Source organism: Alosa pseudoharengus, unplaced genomic scaffold, assembly GCF_046254945.1.
Source record: "Alosa pseudoharengus isolate Yale_2024_CS ecotype anadromous, Long Island Sound unplaced genomic scaffold, YU_APseudo_1.1 YU_APseudo_1.1_scf_25, whole genome shotgun sequence".
NCBI classification, from domain to species: domain Eukaryota; kingdom Metazoa; phylum Chordata; class Actinopteri; order Clupeiformes; family Clupeidae; genus Alosa; species Alosa pseudoharengus.
Window position 1 is genome coordinate 3,242,261 of NW_027468696.1, and position 19,596 is coordinate 3,261,856.

The following is a 19,596-nucleotide window of genomic DNA, read 5'->3' on the forward strand; positions in this document are numbered from 1 at the left end:
TTGACGCTTTCTTCTTCTTCTTTTTTTCTTTGGCGGTTGGCAAACAGCTTTTAGGTGCATTACCGCCACCTTCTGAATAGGAGTGTGGGTCTGAATACTACATCCCTCTAAATTCTATGGAATAAACCTGTTGTTTTCAAATATTGAAAAACACATCTAAAACATTGTTCCCCAGAATTTCTTTGCAGTATATCTGTTATGTCCAGACTTTTTTTTTTTCTTGTGCTAGCTGCTGTATAAGTGTCTGTCGTTCCTGTTGGAATTTAGGACACTGTACTATGACATGTTCTACGGTTGCTTGAATGCCACACTCACAGTAACCATCAGCATGCTTTCTCATTAGAACTAGTGTGCTGTTCAACCCTGTATGCCCATACCTCATTCTTGACACAATATCCTCCTCCTGTTTGTTTCTGCTGGTAGTCCTACTCCATCCTACATTCTTTTGAATTGAATGCAGATGCCTGCCTGTAACTTCATTATCCCATAAATATTGCCATATTTCCTTATTCTTAGCTTTAATCATGTTTTTAATTTCAGCTTTGCTATATTGTACCTGAATACCTATACTGTCTTGTTTTGTTGCCTGTTTAGCATACTTGTCTGCCACTTCATTCCCCACTACTCCTACATGGGCTGGAACCCACCCCAGAAGGATGCTGACTCCTGAATTGGTTAACCTATTTAACAAATGCACTATCTCATATATAATATCCTGCCTGGATTCAGAATGTACATTCCTTATACTTAATAGATTGACGCTTTCGGTATTCAATTAATGCCTTAATCTTATCGCCCTCTGCAGTCCTGGATGAGAATTCTAGGTAAAAAAATGCCTAGCCTACAGATGCAGCCATTTGGTTCTCAATTTCATTTTACTATATCTACTTACCTATAGGCCTAGGCCAGTGTTTGCCAAGCCTTTTCAGACCAAGGACCACTTATCCAATAATAATAATTACTTTTTGCTCAGTCATAGTTGTAACATTCAGCTGTTTTTTAAGGCCTTAAAACATGCTGGGTGTCTTACCTGAGTAGGCCTAACTAGAGGATTATGTAGGAATGTATCTCAGTTAATTGCCATGCAGGAATGTATCTCAGTTAATTGCTCCATTATCACCTCTCTCAGTCTTATGTGAATAGGTAATTGATTATTGATTGTAACTGCTTTAGTCAGAGCTCATGTCACTGCGCATGTCCACCCCCCCCCCCCCCCCCCCCATAGGCCACATGCTTTGTTTGGGTAATTACCCTCCTATTGTTGGTTGATAGCTCTGTTCTGCTGTGTGAGTGTGTGTGAAAATTTGAACCCTCGGGGCTCGAGGCAAAGCTCAGTGTATCGCCTGTCAGTTTCTGCATTATTTTGTGTACGAATGACCTCAGTTATCTTCTTTGACCAATGTTCAGGTTTCCATAGTTGAAAGGCGACAGACAGGTGGATTTGTTTAGATGCTCTCTGAAGCTTCAGCGTCAGCGATTGACGCGTTCTTCTTCTTCTTCTTTTTTTCTTTGGCGGTTGACAAACAGCTTTTAGGTGAATTACCGCCACCTTCTGAATAGGAGTGTGGGTCTGAATACTACATCCCTCTAAATTCTATGGAATAAACCTGTTGTTTTCAAATATTGAAAAACACATCTAAAACATTGTTCCCCAGAATTTCTTTGCAGTATATCTGTTATGTCCAGACTTTTTTTTTTTCTTGTGCTAGCTGCTGTATAAGTGTCTGTCGTTCCTGTTGGAATTTAGGACACTGTACTATGACATGTTCTACGGTTGCTTGAATGCCACACTCACAGTAACCATCAGCATGCTTTCTCATTAGAACTAGTGTGCTGTTCAACCCTGTATGCCCATACCTCATTCTTGACACAATATCCTCCTCCTGTTTGTTTCTGCTGGTACTCCTACTCCATCCTACATTCTTTTGAATTGAATGCAGATGCCTGCCTGTAACTTCATTATCCCATAAATATTGCCATATTTCCTTATTCTTAGCTTTAATCATGTTTTTAATTTCAGCTTTGCTATATTGTACCTGAATACCTATACTGTCTTGTTTTGTTGCCTGTTTAGCATACTTGTCTGCCACTTCATTCCCCACTACTCCTACATGGGCTGGAACCCACCCCAGAAGGATGCTGACTCCTGAATTGGTTAACCTATTTACCAAATGCACTATCTCATATATAATATCCTGCCTGGATTCAGAATGTACATTCCTTATACTTAATAGATTGACGCTTTCGGTATTCAATTAATGCCTTAATCTTATCGCCCTCTGCAGTCCTGGATGAGAATTCTAGGTAAAAAAATGCCTAGCCTACAGATGCAGCCATTTGGTTCTCAATTTCATTTTACTATATCTACTTACCTATAGGCCTAGGCCAGTGTTTGCCAAGCCTTTTCAGACCAAGGACCACTTATCCAATAATAATAATTACTTTTTGCTCAGTCATAGTTGTAACATTCAGCTGTTTTTTAAGGCCTTAAAACATGCTGGGTGTCTTACCTGAGTAGGCCTAACTAGAGGATTATGTAGGAATGTATCTCAGTTAATTGCCATGCAGGAATGTATCTCAGTTAATTGCTCCATTATCACCTCTCTCAGTCTTATGTGAATAGGTAATTGATTATTGATTGTAACTGCTTTAGTCAGAGCTCATGTCACTGCGCATGTCCAATCCCCAATAGGCCACATGCTTTGTTTGGTTAATGACCCTCCTATTGTTGGTTGATAGCTCTGTTCTGCTGTGTGAGTGTGTGTGAAAAGCCTTCATACCTTGCTTCCAAGTTTTGTTTCATCACAGTCCCTTTATACTATTTGAGTTTAGATTTTTCATACTTTAGTTTGATTTGATTTAATCGGTTTGATTCGATTTACCTTGATTCGATTTAATCTTCCATTTTAAAGTCATGATTCGATTCAATTTTCCATCTTTTAAAAATATATTACTATCAATGCATGTATTATATTGTTTACTTTTTTGTCCTATTTCCAGTTATGTTTTGCTGGGCTTTTATTTTAAAACCATTCCTACCAAGCTACTGAACAGAACAGGCATAAACATAGATGTGATTGCAGTAGCAACATGAAATCACACGGAATGATAATCTGATTTTCACAGAACACTCCGAGGAGACACAAAGCTAGTGTTTTAGTGTTCACAGAATATTACACTTTTATTGTGTGTTTTGTTGGACTCTGTCTAGAACTTCATTTGAATCAATTCAAATTTGAGCAGCCTATGTTAGTGTTAACTGATGTGAATGAATGAATTTGTGATTTCAGAGAAACAGGAAGAGGTTTTAGTTTGGTTGATGATTTGATTTCAAAGTTCAAAGTACTATGACATGTTCTACGGTTGCTTGAATGCCACACTCACAGTAACCATCAGCATGCTTTCTCATTAGAACTAGTGTGCTGTTCAACCCTGTATGCTCATACCTCATTCTTGACACAATATCCTCCTCCTGTTTGTTTCTGCTGGTACTCCTACTCCATCCTACATTCTTTTGAATTGAATGCAGATGCCTGCCTGTAACTTCATTATCCCATAAATATTGCCATATTTCCTTATTCTTAGCTTTAATCATGTTTTTAATTTCAGCTTTGCTATATTGTACCTGAATACCTATCAAGATTTGTGATGTCATTTCTGTTTGTCTTCAAACCGAGATTGTGACACCTCTAGTAGGGGTTATTGCGTTTAGAAAACGGTTCCGTTTACTACATAACCCTGTCTAGATTTCATAACATTTAACCATAGCAACAGTTCGTTAAGAAAGAAACGTTGAGATGTAGAAACTCTTGACTTTTGATTCAATTCGTAGCACAGTAATATAGAATGAAATGTGGTGAACATGGGGGGTTGCAGTTTTGCAGCAGCAAAAAAACGTGATTCAGTCAATTATAATCAAGAACACACTTGAGTGCATTTCTACGGCCTCTCTCCTGTGGGCAGCCGTGGCCTACTGGGCAGCCGTGGCCTACTGGTTAGCGCTTGGACTTGTAACCAGTTGCCGGTTCGAACTCTGACCAGTAGGAATGGCTGAAGTGCCCTTGAGGTACCTAACCCCTCATTGCTCCCCAGGCGCCGCAGTAGCAGGCAGCTCACTGCGTTGGGATTATTGTGTGCTTCACCTCACTGTGTGTTCACTGTGTTTCATTAAGTCATGGATTGGGATAAATGAAGAGACCAAATTTCCCTCACAGGATCAAAATAGTATATAATATATATACATATATTGTATGTATTTAGTGTCTTTTGAGATCTTCCTCTTGAGAGGAACTCTTGCCACACTGATTGCATCTACAGAATATGGCCTCTCTATGTATTCTTTGGTGAACTCTGAGATTTCCCTCGAGAGTGAAACCCTTGCCACACCTAGTGTATTGATACAGCCTCTCTCCTGTATGAATATGTTTGTGAGTTTTGAGATGTCCCGCTTGACAGAAACTCTGGCTACAGAAAATTGTATGAAGGCTTTTCACACACACTCACACAGCAGCACAGAGCTATCAACCAAAACAATAGGAGGGCCATTAACCAAAACAAAGCATGTGACATGCCATACTGTGGGTAACACTGGACACTGGAACAACTCTGATTAAACAACATGTAATGTGGAAGCCATTCCATAATTTCAGCAAAGACTCCAAAAGGTAAAGTTCCGCCATTCTTCAGGACGTCCCGACCGTCCAACTTGGCCGTTTCATCCACTTCAGCAATGGCAGCTTCAGTGCTGTCCCTCAAGCATGCCCTCCGCAGATGGGCTAACCTGTGGGTGGAGCCAACCTATGTGTAGCTCCACCCATCTTCAACAGACAGGTGAACCATACACGTGCTAATGGGTGGGGCTAACCTGTAAACAGAAGCATAAATAGAAGCATGACACTTTGGGAATTATCTTACTGTGCAGGAGATCTACAGACAACATTGCTACAGTAGATTTTCATTGCTACTGATTTTTCCTTTTTGCATTTTTCATTTCTTCCTTAGGCCTTCACCTGAAGCCAAAAAAGCAATTTTCATTGCTACACTGAGAAGCATTTATTCCATAGGCTTTCACCTGAAGATTCTGCTTCATTCAATCCCGAGAAATGGCTCCAAGAATAGTGTCAAAGGGACAGTCTCTGTTCTGCCCATTTTGTCGTAAAACCCAAGATAACCTGCCCGTCCACCTGTGCAGATCCTGCATGAGAACGAGCACTGAAGCAGACCGTTTGGCAGTGTTTGAAAAGGCGAAGTTGGACGCTGCGGAAGTCCTGGATCGAGTATGGTACTATTGCATCCTTCAGAAAGTTAGGAAAACTCAAGATCCAGTCCAAAGGTTGGTGGCTTCTACATTACTTTTTGTTTAGTCAGAGTTATCACATTCCGCTTGTTTTTGAAAGCCTTAAAACATGGTTTGTGTATGTATGTAGGAATGAATCTCAGTTAATTGCCATGTAGGAATGCATCTCAGTGAATTGCTCCATTATCACCTCTCTCAGTCTTATGTGAATAGGTCATTGATTATTGATTGTAACTGCTTTAGTCAGAGCTCATGTCACTGCGCATGTCCAATCCCCAATAGGCCACATGCTTTGTTTGGTTAATGACCCTCCTATTGTTGGTTGATAGCTCTGTTCTGCTGTGTGAGTATGTGTGTGAAAAGCCTTCATACCTTGCTTCCAAACTCTTCTTCCATCACAGTCCCCTTTTACTATTTCTTTGAGTTTAAATGTTTCATACATTAGTTAATTTACCTTTTTTCAAATATCTTGTTTTCCTTAAGCTTGATTGAGGAGCTGAAGCGTCGTGACATGGTTAAGAATGGTGTCCCCCCACCTGAGGCGGGACCATCCACCAGGCAGAACAATTCTGTGGCTAGACCATCCACCAGGCAGACTAATTCTGTGGCTAGACGATCCACCAGGCAGACTAATTCTGTGGCTAGACCATCCACCATGCAGACTAATTCTGAGGCCGGACCATCCACCAGAGACCGTGGAGAGTCAGCCGAAGTGGCATCTGACGGCAATGGAAAGTTGTTTCAATGGTGAGAGTCTCAGTTTTCACAACTTATCTGTGATTTGTGTTTTTTAGTGTGGTTCACATTAAATCATAATAATGCACTATTATGACAAAAGTCTTATCCCACATTGCAGTGGCCGAGATGTGAATTATTCCCAGAAGACCAAGCAACTCATGCTTAAGAAGGAGCTTTATAACAAACATCCACTGGAAAATCCACTGCTGAAAGACTTTGCCGAACACCTAAGGATAGATCTCCTAAAAGAAAATTATAAACAGGGGGTGAGGATCATCAATACACACTCTGTGTTTATTAGGCACATTCATTAGAAAGTTAATAAACGATGAAGCAACGGTCATGATTAGAAGGTAATTTAACATTGTTGCTTTTATTTTCAGGTAGAAAATGTTTCCCGGTATCTCTACTATGTCAACCCTGAGCAAGTATCCCTGGAGTTTGTCAATGACAGAGAGAAGCTCCGACAGTACCTGCGTGACCTTTCTGAGGCAACACAATTGAACTACCTGAAAAGCTTGAAAAGATTCCTGGTTTACCACGCTAATTTATCAGATCTGGGGATGGAGAATGTTACACTCCAGGAACAGTGCCAGGACTTCATTGCCTTCATTGATTCTCTGAAAAAAGTCACCTCTAAGCTGGTGAGCAAAAACATCACCCAAAAGAGGTTAGTTGAAGTGTTTGTACCCCATGCAAATTATTACACTACAGAACTGGTAGTCCTCTCTCTGTAATATGATTTGTTAATACAGTTGATGTGTTTTGTCATAGGCATGACTTGTTGACTAGCAGCGAACGTCAATTACAACCATATGAATGCGTGGCTGTTCTGATGGCTGCCGAGAAGGACCTTTTGGCAATTATGAACAAACTGTCGGACAGTTGTTCTGCCTCATTGGAGTTGGCCGAGTGCACCTTTGTGGTGTACTACCTCGAGGCTGTTATCATTCTGCAACACCTCCAACGACCAGGCGTGGTGGCACACATGACTGTGGCGGAGTGGCTTGCCAGGAGAGAACATCAATCACGTTACATCATTGACGTACACGAGCACAAGACAGCACCACAGGAAGAGGCCTCGTTTGCCCTGTCAGAGGAGGAGGCGCGCGTAAGTTCAATTCAGAGATATCACATTTCCTCAGAGAAAATGGATAAACCAAAGCAAATGTCATTTGAAGAATGAGTGAAATCCTGTATAGGAGAAGCAGGGACAGTGTATTCTTAGATGAGCAGTCCATCTGTAACCTGCCCGTCTGTGGGTTAGTCAGCTGTGTGTTCAACAGCAGAAGTGAATCTTAATTACCTTTTCTCATCTGCCAACAGTGGTTTGATCTATACCATAGACGGGTGCGTCCACAGCTCCTTAGATCCAACAAGAAACGCAAGAGGAGTAAAGATGTTGACGTGGAAGACAGGTTCTTTGTCTCCTCAACAGGGAGGGCAATTCACAACCCATCCAATGACCTGTTGCGGCTGCATTCAAAGTAAGTGAACCATTTGCCCTCTTATATGTTTGCCCATGTGTTGTTCATTGTGCCTCAGATGAGATGTCTTGATACATTTCTAACATACTGTTTAAACTTGCATTTTAGATACAACCTCCCGTCAGTGACCAGCCAGATGGCGCGGAGAGCGTTTCAGACAGCAGCTGAGAGCTGGCCGGAAGCTGAGAAGTCAATGTTGGCCGGTTACATGGGTTGAATGAGCACGGTTTAATCACGCGCATCCAAATAATACGCGTGCAGGATCGAAGATACGGTTCGAACAAAAAGTGAAGATCCTCACACTGGAGTGCTCCCATTGAAGCATTTTTTATTGGTAACATTTCAAGCCCTTACGGCCCTTCCACAGACTTCCAGCAGGTGTTACACAGACCTCTTGGCCGATTACCTGACACATGCCAACGTAATGTAAAAATTAAAAAATTTAGTTTTATCTTTCTCCAGTTCTTCCAGCTGTTCGCTGAGTCTGGCGATACCACTTAGCTCTAGCCTAGATCATGAATAGGATTAGACCAGTGGTCTAAGCATCACGCTTAAAAGTGACTAACATTATGGATGTGTTTTAGTGTAGCGTGTAACCATCTTTAATTCTGCCTCTCGTGTAGCCCTTCTTGTCAGTGTGAGTGTGACCTCCCTTTCTGTGTACTGTATGAGTGTTGTTGACTGCCCTATCGTGTGCCATGTATTGGTGTCTGTATTCCCCACAATAAAGCTAAATGTTTTGAACAAGCCTTGCTCGAGTCATCACAATATGATTAAAGGTGAGAGAGAGGGAGAGAACATAGCTAACTTAGGCTGTGATCAGATAGGACACGGTATTTGCAGTGAGATCCGGCTTTCTTAATGTTGTTTCCTTTTGGCAGTAAGCGTTTTGCGTGCTGCGTATGTGCTCAGAGCTTCATTCTGTCTAGAACTTCATTTGCAAACTTGAGCAGCTTATGTTAGGGTTAACTGACGTGAATGAATGAATTTGTGATTTCAGAGAAACAGGAAGAGGTTTTAGTTTGGTTGATGCATTTTTTAAGTGGCTACAGCGTAAAGTTTAAGTAGATAATGTTGCCGTGCTGCACTTCAGCATCGATTGTGTGCTTGTTTTCTCCCTCTTGACATGCATGCTGGACGTGACATTTGGGGTGTGGCTGCATCGTCGATTCTAGCTTTGATTTCAAAGTTCAAGATTGTGATGTCATTTCTGTTTGACTTCAAACCGAGATTGTGACACCTTTAGTAGGGGTTATTGCGTTTATAAAGATGTAGCAACTCTTGACTTTTAATTCAATTCGTAGCACAGTAATATAGAATGAAATGACGTGAACATGGGGGGTTGCAGTAGATTTTGCAGCAGCAAAAAACATGATTCAGTCAATCATAATCAAGAACTAGAACTATCCGTTTCAAAACAATGTTGATAAAAATAAAGTGTTGATTAAAGCCTTGGCCATACAACTGGGCTATTCACACCCTGTTACATAACAACAAAAACATGTTTCTTGCGTGCCCAAAAAACATGGCCGACATTCGTTTTTTCGTCAGCAGAAAGTGAAGAATTCTGAACGGTTTCAGCACTAATATCTGTTCAAATTAAAGTTGAGATGGAAAAGTTGTGTTAATAATCTTTGTTCAGTGAACACATACAACCGTCAGTTTGTTAGCTAACAGAAATTTCGTGAATATGACGTACAGGCCTATAAACTATATGTTTACCTGCAAACTTTATCTTCTTGTCTAAGCAGATGCAGTGGTCACATGCAAGGGCTGGCACGCGGAAGACCTGGGTTCGATTCCCGTGTGATGCGTTTTGGCAGAGTGAGTGTGCATGTGTACCAACGTCTCTGGAGAGAAGGCACGCAATTTGAACAAGAAATCGGTTGTCAAACGGAAGTTTTGATTGCAACAATTAGCTAGTTCATGCACCAGGGTGTAAATAGCATGCAGTACTATAAACACCTGGGTACGAATAGCATCCACTTCTAATTGTACATTGATGCAAACAGCATACCTTATTCAGAGTGTCTATTACACAGCTGAGCTATTCACACTCTGTTATGTAACAACAAAAAAAACATGTTGCTTGTTTTTTAAAAAAAAAAAACAATATTATTACATTGTGTGATCAATATGCCAGATTAAATGCACAGGGGTGCAAATAGCATACACTGATATTTGTACCAGACAAGGTACTAATAGAACACTTTGCTGTGTGCACCGGGGTACGAATAGCATACACTGATATTTGTACCAGACGGGGTACTAATAGGACACATTGCTGTGTGCACCAGGGTACGAATATAATTCACTTCTTATTGCACCAGGGTACGAATAGCATACACTGCTAATTGTACCATTAAAATAAAGCCCTCTGCAATGTCTGCAGCAAGGAATTTGCATGTCACCGGAGTTTGTCAACTCTAAAGTCACACATCAATGCAAAGAAATAGTGTTGACATTCAAGGGAGTGTTAATTTATTTTCATTGTGTCCCCTGGGTTATATCTGTGGCCTGAAATGCCTGTATGAAAAAAAACTTCTTCCCGAAGCACTTTTGAATTGATTTCCTCAGCATATTACGTCATATCACAGATTATTATGGCCATTATTTGAACAGTGAAAATAATAATGAAAGAGTTTTTGAACTTTAATGTCACTAATGCTGATTATTCAATGATTCATTTGAATTTAAATATTCAAAATATATTCACAGCAAAAATTATATATGCGATTCATTTAGATTAATTAATCACAGAGTATGTAATTAATTTCATTAATTGTTTTAATCGATTGACAGCCCTAGTGTAAACAGATGTCTTTTGAGATGTCCCTTTACTTTGAAGACCTTGCCACACTTGAGTGCATTTATACGGCCTCTCTCCTGTGGGCAGCCTTGGCCTACTGGTTAGCGCTTGGACTTGTAACCAGTTGCCGGTTCGAACCCTGACCAGTAGGAATGGCTGAAGTGCCCTTGAGGTACCTAACCCCTCATTGCTCCCCAAGCGCCGCAGTAGCAGGCAGCTCACTGTTTTGGGATTATTGTGTGCTTCACCTCACTGTGTGTTCACTGTGTTTCACTAATTCACAGATTGGGATAAATGCAGAGACCCAATTTCCCTCACAGGATCAAAAGAGTATATTATATATATACTGTATGTATTTGGTGTCTTTTGAGATCTCCCTCTTGAGAGGAACTCTTGCCACACTGATTGCATCTACAGTATATGGCCTCTCTATGTATTCTTTGGTGAACTCTGAGATTTCCATCGAGAGTGAAACCCTTGCCACACCTAGTGTATTTATACAGCCTCTCTCCTGTATGAATATGTTTGTGAGTTTTGAGATGTCCCGCTTCACAGAAACTCTTGCCACACTGGCTACAGAAAATTGTATGAAGGCTTTTCATACACACTCACACAGCAGCACAGAGCTATCAACCAGAACAATTGGAGGGCCATTAACCAAAACAAAGCATGTGACATGCCATACTGTGGGTAACACTGGACACTGGAACAACTCTGATTAAACAAAATGTAATGTGGAAGCCATTCCATAATTTCAGCAAAGACTCCAAAAGGTAAAGTTCTGCAATTCTTCAGGACGTCCCGAACGTCCAACTTGGCCTTTTCATCCACTTCAGCAATGGCATCTTCAGTGCTGTCCCTCAAGCATGCCCTCCGCAGATGGGCTAACCTGTGGATGGAGCCAACCTGTGTGTAGCTCCACCCATCTTCAACAGACAGGTGAACCATACACGTGCTAATGGGTGGGGCTAACCTGTAAACAGAAGCATAAATAGAAGCATGACACTTTGGGAATTATCTTACTGTGCAGGAGATCTACATTGCTACAGAAGATTTTCATTGCTACCGATTTTTCCTTTTTGCATTTTTCATTTCTTCCTTAGGTCTTCACCTGAAGCCAAAAAAGCACTTTTCATTGCTACACTGAGAAGCATTTCTTCCTTAGGCCTTCACCTGAAGCCAAAAAAGCACTTTTCATTGCTACACTGAGAAGCATTTCTTCCTTAGGCCTTCACCTGAAGCCAAAAAAGCACTTTTCATTGCTACACTGAGAAGCATTTCTTCCTTAGGCCTTCACCTGAAGCCAGAAAAGCACTTTTCATTGCTACACTGAGAAGCATTTCTTCCTTAGGCCTTCACCTGAAGCCAGAAAAGCACTTTTCATTGCTACACTGAGAAGCATTTCTTCCTTAGGCTTTCACCTGAAGATTCTGCTTAACTCAATCCTGAGAAATGGCTCCAAGAAAAGTGTCAAAGGGACACTCTCTGTTCTGCCCATTTTGTCGTAAAACCCAAGATAACCTGCCCGTCCACCTGTGCAGATCCTGCATGAGAACGAGCACTGAAGCAGACCGTTTGGCAGTGGTTGAAAAGGCCAAGTTGGACGCTGCTGAAGTCCTGGATCGAGTATGGTACTATTGCATCCTTCAGAAAGTTAGGAAAACTCAAGATCCAGTCCAAAGGTTGGTGGCTTCTACATTACTTTTTGTTTAGTCAGAGTTATCACATTCAGCTTGTTTTTGAAAGCCTTAAAACATGCTTTGTGTATATATGTAGGAATGTATCTCAGTTAATTGCCATGTAGGAATGCATCTCAGTGAATTGCTCCATTATCACCTCTCTCAGTCTTATGTGAATAGGTCATTGATTATTGATTGTAACTGCTTTAGTCAGAGCTCATGTCACTGCGCATGTCCAATCCCCAATAGGCCACATGCTTTGTTTGGTTAATGACCCTCCTATTGTTGGTTGATAGCTCTGTTCTGCTGTGTGAGTATGTGTGTGAAAAGCCTTCATACCTTGCTTCCAAACTCAAAACTCTTCTTCCATCACAGTCCCCTTTTACTATTTCCTTGAGTTTAGATGGTTGATACTTTAGTTAATTTACCTTTTTTTCAAATATCTTGTTTTCCTTAAGCTTGATTGAGGAGCTGAAGCGTCGTGACATGGTTAAGAATGGTGTCCCCCCACCTGAGGCTAGACGATCCACCAGGCAGACTAATTCTGTGGCCAGACCATCCACCAGGCAGGCTAATTCTGATGCCGGACTATCCACCAGGCAGACTAATTCTGATGCCGGACCATCCACCAGGCAGGCTAATTCTGATGCCGGACTATCCACCAGGCAGACTAATTCTGTGGCTAGACCATCCACCAGGCAGACTAATTCTGAGGCCGGACCATCCACCAGAGACCGGGGAAAGTCAGCCGAAGTGGCATCTGACATTAGTGGAAAGTTGTTTCAATGGTGAGAGTCTCAGTTTTCACAACTTATCTGTGATTTGTGTTTTTCAGTGTGGTTCACATTAAATCATAATAATGCACTATTATAACAAAAGTCTTATCCCACATTGCAGTGGCCGAGATGTGAATTATTCCCAGAAGACCAAGCAACTCATGCTTAAGAAGGAGCTTTATAACAAACATCCACTGGAAAATCCACTGCTGAAAAACTTTGCCGAACACCTAAGGATAGATCTCCTAAATGAAAATTACAAACAGGAGGTGAGGACCATCAATACACACTCTGTGTTTATTAGGCACATTCATTAGAAAGTTAATAAAAGATGAAGCAACGGTCATGATTAGAAGGTAATTTAACATTGTTGCTTTTATTTTCAGGTTGAAAATGTTTCTCGGTATCTCTACTATGTCAACCCTGAGCAGGTATCCCTGAAGTTTGTCAATGACAGAGAGAAGCTCCGACAGTACCTGCGTGACCTTTCTGAGGTAACACAATTGAACTACCTGAAGAGCTTGAAAAGATTCCTGGTTTACCACGCTTTTTTTATCAGATCTGAGAATGGAGAATGGTACACTCCAGGAACAGTGCCAGGACTTCATTGATTCTCTGAAAAAAGTCACCTCTAAGCTGGTGAGCAAAAACATCACCCAAAAGAGGTTAGTTGAAGTGTTTGTACCCCATGCAAATTATTACACTACAGAACTGGTAGTCCTCTCTCTGTAATATGATTTGTTAATACAGTTGATGTGTTTTGTCATAGGCATGACTTGTTGACTAGCAGCGAATGTCAGTTACAACCATATGAATGCATGACTGTTCTGGTGGCTGCCAAGAAGGACCTTTTGGCAATTATGAACAATTCTGTGGAGTTGTGGGTCTACTGTGTGTCCTCTATTGGCTGAGGTGAGGAGATCACATGAGGGAGGATGTGGGTGAGTCTATTCCAAAACAGTTGACTGTCATAAAATATACTCTCCTGGAGAACATGACTTTATCAAGTGTTTTTGATTTACAATGAAGATAAAACAAGGGAAACAGTAGGACAGAGAAAATAGGCACAGAGGTGAGATGCCTCTTCCCACTGTGTACAAAATGCTTCTCTAATTTACCTTGATTATCAGATCTGTATTGCTCTCCAATTCAGAAACATAATCTACGACGTTTCTGAATTTGAAGGTTCCTAACTTGATCCTCGTGTGACTGCTATGACTGAGGTTTGCATCCCTGCAGAATCAGAACGATGAGCGGAGCTCTTGCTCCCCCCAGTGCCGAGGCAGCAGGAAGAACAGAGGATGGCGTTCAGCATGACAGTGTCCATCCCAAGCACAGCGGGCAGACTGCAGGAGGTCAAGGGGACGATGTCCTGTACGCCGGTGTCCAACCCAAGCACAACAGGCAGACTGCAGGAGGTCAAGGGGACGATGTCCTGTATGCCAGTGTCCAACCCAAGCACAGCGGGCAGACTGCAGGAGGTCAAGGGGACGATGTCCTGTACGCCAGTGTCCAACCCAAGCACAGCGGGCAGACTGCAGGAGGTCAAGGGGACGATGTCCTGTACGCCAGTGTCCAGCTCCAGGACAACAGACAGACTGCAGGAGGTCAAGGGGACGATGTCCTGTACGCCAGTGTCCACTTCAAGACAGATGGTGCACAAAAAAGGTATCATTCTGTTACCCAGTAATCACGGGTTATAAACAGCGTTATAATAGCATGTTGATGACATCACTGAAATATGCCACCGAGGGCATCACAACCTGGAAGCGTTAACATTGTTTCACTTGACCCCTAACTTGCTGTGTCACCCACCTAAGGGATAACGGCCGCCGAGGTGTCCTGTTATACGGAATTAATGGACGAGGGCGAGGGGCAAAAACTCCTCGACGCGCAGCGGAGGGGAGTTGCCCCCGCCCAAGTCCATAAATTCCGTATAACTGGACACACCTCGAAGGCCGTTATCCCGCTTATCACCCGGTTGCCACTGTAAACACTGTAAACACGCGGTTCTGTTTAAAAAGAAGCTCACTAGTTCAGCTTGTTGTACAACTTTAGCATGGACAGTTAGCTTGTTTACAGTTGATTCCATTGTTGGGAAGCCTGCAACCAAAAGATTCTAGAGCGCTGCAACCGTCGTCCTACTATGGTTGTTATAGTTACCATTCATAAGCATTGATATGGAACGGTGTCCTGTTATTCAGAATTAAAGGCCACCCGCCAGCCAATCAGAAAAGAGTATTTCTTCTCTCCGGGTGATAATGATCTATAAAGAACACTGGATAGACTATCCCATTGTTGCCGCCCCATCAACAATGAAGCCAATGGAATTGGAACACCGCCGCCATATTGGGACCACTGCACTGTAGAAAATGATAGGCTTACAGTAGAAATGCATGAAAAAAGTGAGGCAACTTAATTACTCGAAAATATTAGGGGGGAAATATAAACCTATTATTTTTAAATATATAGTCTTTAAAAAAATCATGGGCATTTACTTAAATTATTCATCTATACTAAAATGTGTAAAATATCTCAATACAATTAACGTAGCCTATTCAAAGGAAATTTCACTCCGGAGGGCTGTTTTAAGGTTGAAAGGTGAAACAGCATATTGCTCGACGTCAGTAGCCTATGCCTCGATCTAAATGTAGGTTGCAGAACGTTACAAATGAACATTACAGTCTCACATTTGGTGCTTAATAGGCTATGCTGTTACGGCTTCGTGTTTTCCCCTTACAGTGTGACAGAGTGGCATATTACCCGACATTACCTTATCCATTGGTAGGCTACATTTTTAAATAGTGAAAACACCGTTATAATCACCCACTTTCGATATTGGCGCTTAGGCTACAGTCGGTAGGCCTATCTTTAGTTTTAACTTGACGTGAAGTCCTAATCCCATAGCTCGAATCTGCCCATTTCTTTCCAACTTAACCAAGTCATCCCAAACATTTGCACAGACATATATTGTCGAGCACGTAGCAGAGTTTATATTCTCCTGCTGTCTCGATTTGTTTGTAGGCTAATAGAGTAGGCCTATATGTTCTCTACTAATAAAAACTGCAGGTGTCCGTCTATACCAGTGGTTCCCAAACTTTTAATAGGCATGTACCCCCTGAGACATTATGATCTTCCGGAGTACCCCCACCACCAATTGTTAACAAGTTTTTTTTTAATTGTTTTATTAATATTTATTTTGATCAATTTTGTCGAGAATAGTGAATAGGATCATAAACATATGATACAAATCTCATCAATAGTCTACAAATGTGCTGAATATAATGATTTTAAATAGATCTGCACCTAGGCTCTCACACACACTCGTCTTGTTGAATGCAGTGATCTTATCGGCTAGGTGCTTGTCTTTGCCTTGTAACTGGAGATTTAACTCATTGAGCTTTCCAAATATATCGCTAAGATAGGCCAGCTTCATCAAGAAATGTTCATTAGTGAACGTGCTTGCAGATTCAAACATGCGCTAATTCCTCCAAGAAGAGGCGACTCGGAGCTCAAACACGCGACAGCACTTTACCTCGGGAAAGCCACCTTGCCTCGCTGTTAAACAGTAGCCTACAGCCTTTTGGTCAGCTCCCATCTCCTCTCAAAGTGCGGAGAATAGACACGCTTTTAAGGGCCGGGTCTTGATGAAATTCACCACTCTCACAACCTCGTTCAAAATCTCATTCAGGTCGGGACTAACTAAGCTGCCTTGACACAAGCGCTTCCCTATGAATAACACAGTGCGTCCATTGCGCATCAGGTGCTACCTGGGCCTAGGCTACAGATAAAAAATAAAGAAAAAAAAACTCACGTCAGTTCGCGCCCCACCTGGCATGTCTCCGCGACCCACAGTTTGAGAAACGCCGTTTTACCCTCCATGTATCCACTCTCGAATATTTTGTTAATGCGGAGAAAATAAGTTTTTAATGTGGGGTACGCGTACCCCAGTTTGACAACCGTGGGTCTATACTATGAGAATGCAGCTGCCATTGAAACGTTCTTTCTCAACAGTGAGTTGTTAAATTATGTCTTGACTCTTTATAAACAAACCTCAAATCAAAAGTGAAATGTGGAGTCAGTTCTTTATAGGCTATGTGATGTGATGACAAGGCCGTTCTCTATTCACTCTACGCACGCAGCACAGCCTACCAGGAGAAACAACAATTCATATCAATTAATATTAATTAATTAATTAATTATCAAATAATATTAGGCCTATAGATCAGTCCTACAGTACAATTGCAAGCGACCATATGCCACAGCGGGCACAGGTTATTAACGTCCTCATTCTCCTACCTTAAAACTTTATGCTATCCTCAAACTCGTCTGCTGCCCAAACATTAAGCCAAGAACCGTTCTCTGCCTCCTTTTTTGTATTTTCTATCCTCCGTTAATGTTCTTTTTTTCTAGCTACCAGATTTGTTAACAGACATTTCCCCCTAGTTTAGCCTACCGAGAACATCTCTTGATCTCACGTCTTGATACTTGCAGATAGGCTAACGTAGCCTAGGCTAGCCTATTCCCCACTGGGGATGGGGAACTTTTGATACATTTTTTTAAATAAATCGTTATCAGCCATCTGTAACAAGCAACGTGCTGCTTGCCAGAGCTGGCCTTGCACGCATCTTCTCTGATCTGAATAGGCCTAATCATAGGCTATGATGGACACTGCAATCAATGACAATCATGTTTTCAATTTGATAAAATTGATTACGAAATCATACAGCAAAATAAGGCTATATCACCCGGGGAAAGAATGCAGGCAGAAAAGCGACGGGACTAACGTCCGGAAGAAGTTGAACAAATAGTTCAAATCCCCAATGTAGGCTAGCCTATGATATGACAAAACTATTTGTATTTGTAAGAGCTATTGCATACTGAAATATAGATATGGGCCTATTAACATTGTTTGTCTCCCCCCTCCATGCTAGGTCGATCGCACAAATAAAAAAAAAATAGTGAAAAAACCTATAGAAACTAGATGTACCGCAGAGCGGTACAAAATATGACCGCCGCCCAGTCCAGCACATTTTTTCCACAAAAATAAATCACGCTGAAAGGCCTATATGATTCTAACTGTCTCACTAAATTGCATTATCCACACGTACTCAATTCTCACTGATATCTGCTAGACAACAAGTACCAAAACATGATTAGTTCATAGATTTCACATGTAAAATTCATTTTATACAACCCCACCTCCACCTTGCCTGTTCATAATTCTGAGAAATTCTTGAATTGTGTGCATGTTCATGTTTATGTTATGTGTGTGTGTGTGTGTGTGTGTGTGTGTGTGTGTGTGTGCGTGTGCGCTTGTGTGTGTGCCTGCGTATGTGCCTGTGCACGCGTACATATATCTACTGTGTGAGTATGTGTCATACGTATGATTACTGTGAATGTATGTGTGTGTGTGTGTGTATCTGTTTGTGCACATGTGTGTACATGAAATGGGTTAACCTGACCCCTGGAGGCAAACATACGGAAAAAAATGGTCATCTTAGTCCCTACAGTTCTCAAGATATTCACAGAGAACTGTGTCTGCCCTACCCTCCTTTCGGGGGTCCAGTCCAGCGGGGGGGCTACAGATCAAAACGAAAAACGACGGTTCCATGCTCTCCATGTGGGGTTACATGCCCACCAAGTTTTGTGTACCCCGGTCTTTCAGTGTCCCGGGAATCATTGTTGGTGTACGTCACTAAATTATTTTATTGTAAGGCCCCCCATGAACGAAAGTACACAAAACTTGGCATGCATTCGGAGGGTGTCATAATGATCCTACACTTTTAATTTCGTGCAGTTTTGACCTTGTCAGCCAGAGATATTGTGATGAAAACACCTAATTTTTTGCTTTTTAATTTTTAACTAGGTGGCGCTATACATGAAATAAGTGGTAATGGGATGGGTTGACATGCCCCCTTAAGACCAACATACATAAAAAAGGTGGACCTCGTAGGCCCTATGGTTCTCGAGATATTCACAGAAAACTGTCTCCGGCCACCTACAGGCCAGTTGGTGTATAGTAACATAAATTAATTTATTGTGTGGCCCCCCATGAACGGAATTCCACAAAATTTGGCGTGCATACAGAGGGTGTCATAATGATCATACACTTCCAATTTTGTGCAGTTTTGACTATGTTAGGTCACAGATACCTTCAATTACAACACCTCATTTTTACTTTTTTGTGTTTAACTAGGTGGCGCTATACATGAAATGAGTGGTTATGGAATGGGTTGACATGGCCCCTTGAGATCAACATACAAAAAAAAATGGTCCTCCTAAACCCTACGGTTCTCGAGATATTCACAGAAAACTGTGTCTGCCCTACCCTCCTTTCGGGGGGTCCAGTCCAGCGGGGGGGCTACAGATCAAAACGAAAAACGATTCCACGTTCCATGCTATCCATGTGGGGTTACATGCCCACCAAGTTTCGTGTACCATGGTCTTTCAGTGTCCCGGGACTCATTGACGGAAATTTGGGCATGCGAAAAAGAAAAAAAGAAAGAAAAAAAAAGAAAAAAAAACAAAATCTGACTAAACCTATATGACCGCCGCTTCGCTGCGCGGCGGTCATAATAAATAGGATACTGGTCTCTTTGAATGGAGACCTCTGTCTGTTTTATATACATGATTAAAGCATTATTCATATTATTATCACGCCCACTAAACTTCTTCCAGACAGGCTACATTGACAACATTAAAAGCCTACAGTGATTTTCTCCGTGGGTGCAGCACACAGTAGCCTAGGCTAGATCATTTTGGTGAGGTTTCAGAACGGAGCAGCGTAGTTCGGACTCGCAAGTGGTCC

The 19,596-nt window shown here is 41.7% G+C and overlaps 1 protein-coding gene across 1 annotated transcript in view; it reads right to left on the bottom strand.

Moving 5' to 3' along the window:
- Positions 1-13,974: 13,974 nt before the first annotated feature.
- Positions 13,975-19,596, bottom strand: part of LOC143099149 (uncharacterized) — a 29,328-nt gene continuing 23,706 nt past the window's right edge. The window contains exon 11 of the mRNA XM_076262230.1: positions 13,975-14,426. Within this exon, the coding sequence (XP_076118345.1) occupies positions 13,975-14,426 (452 nt within the window). The remainder of the gene's footprint in view (positions 14,427-19,596) is intronic.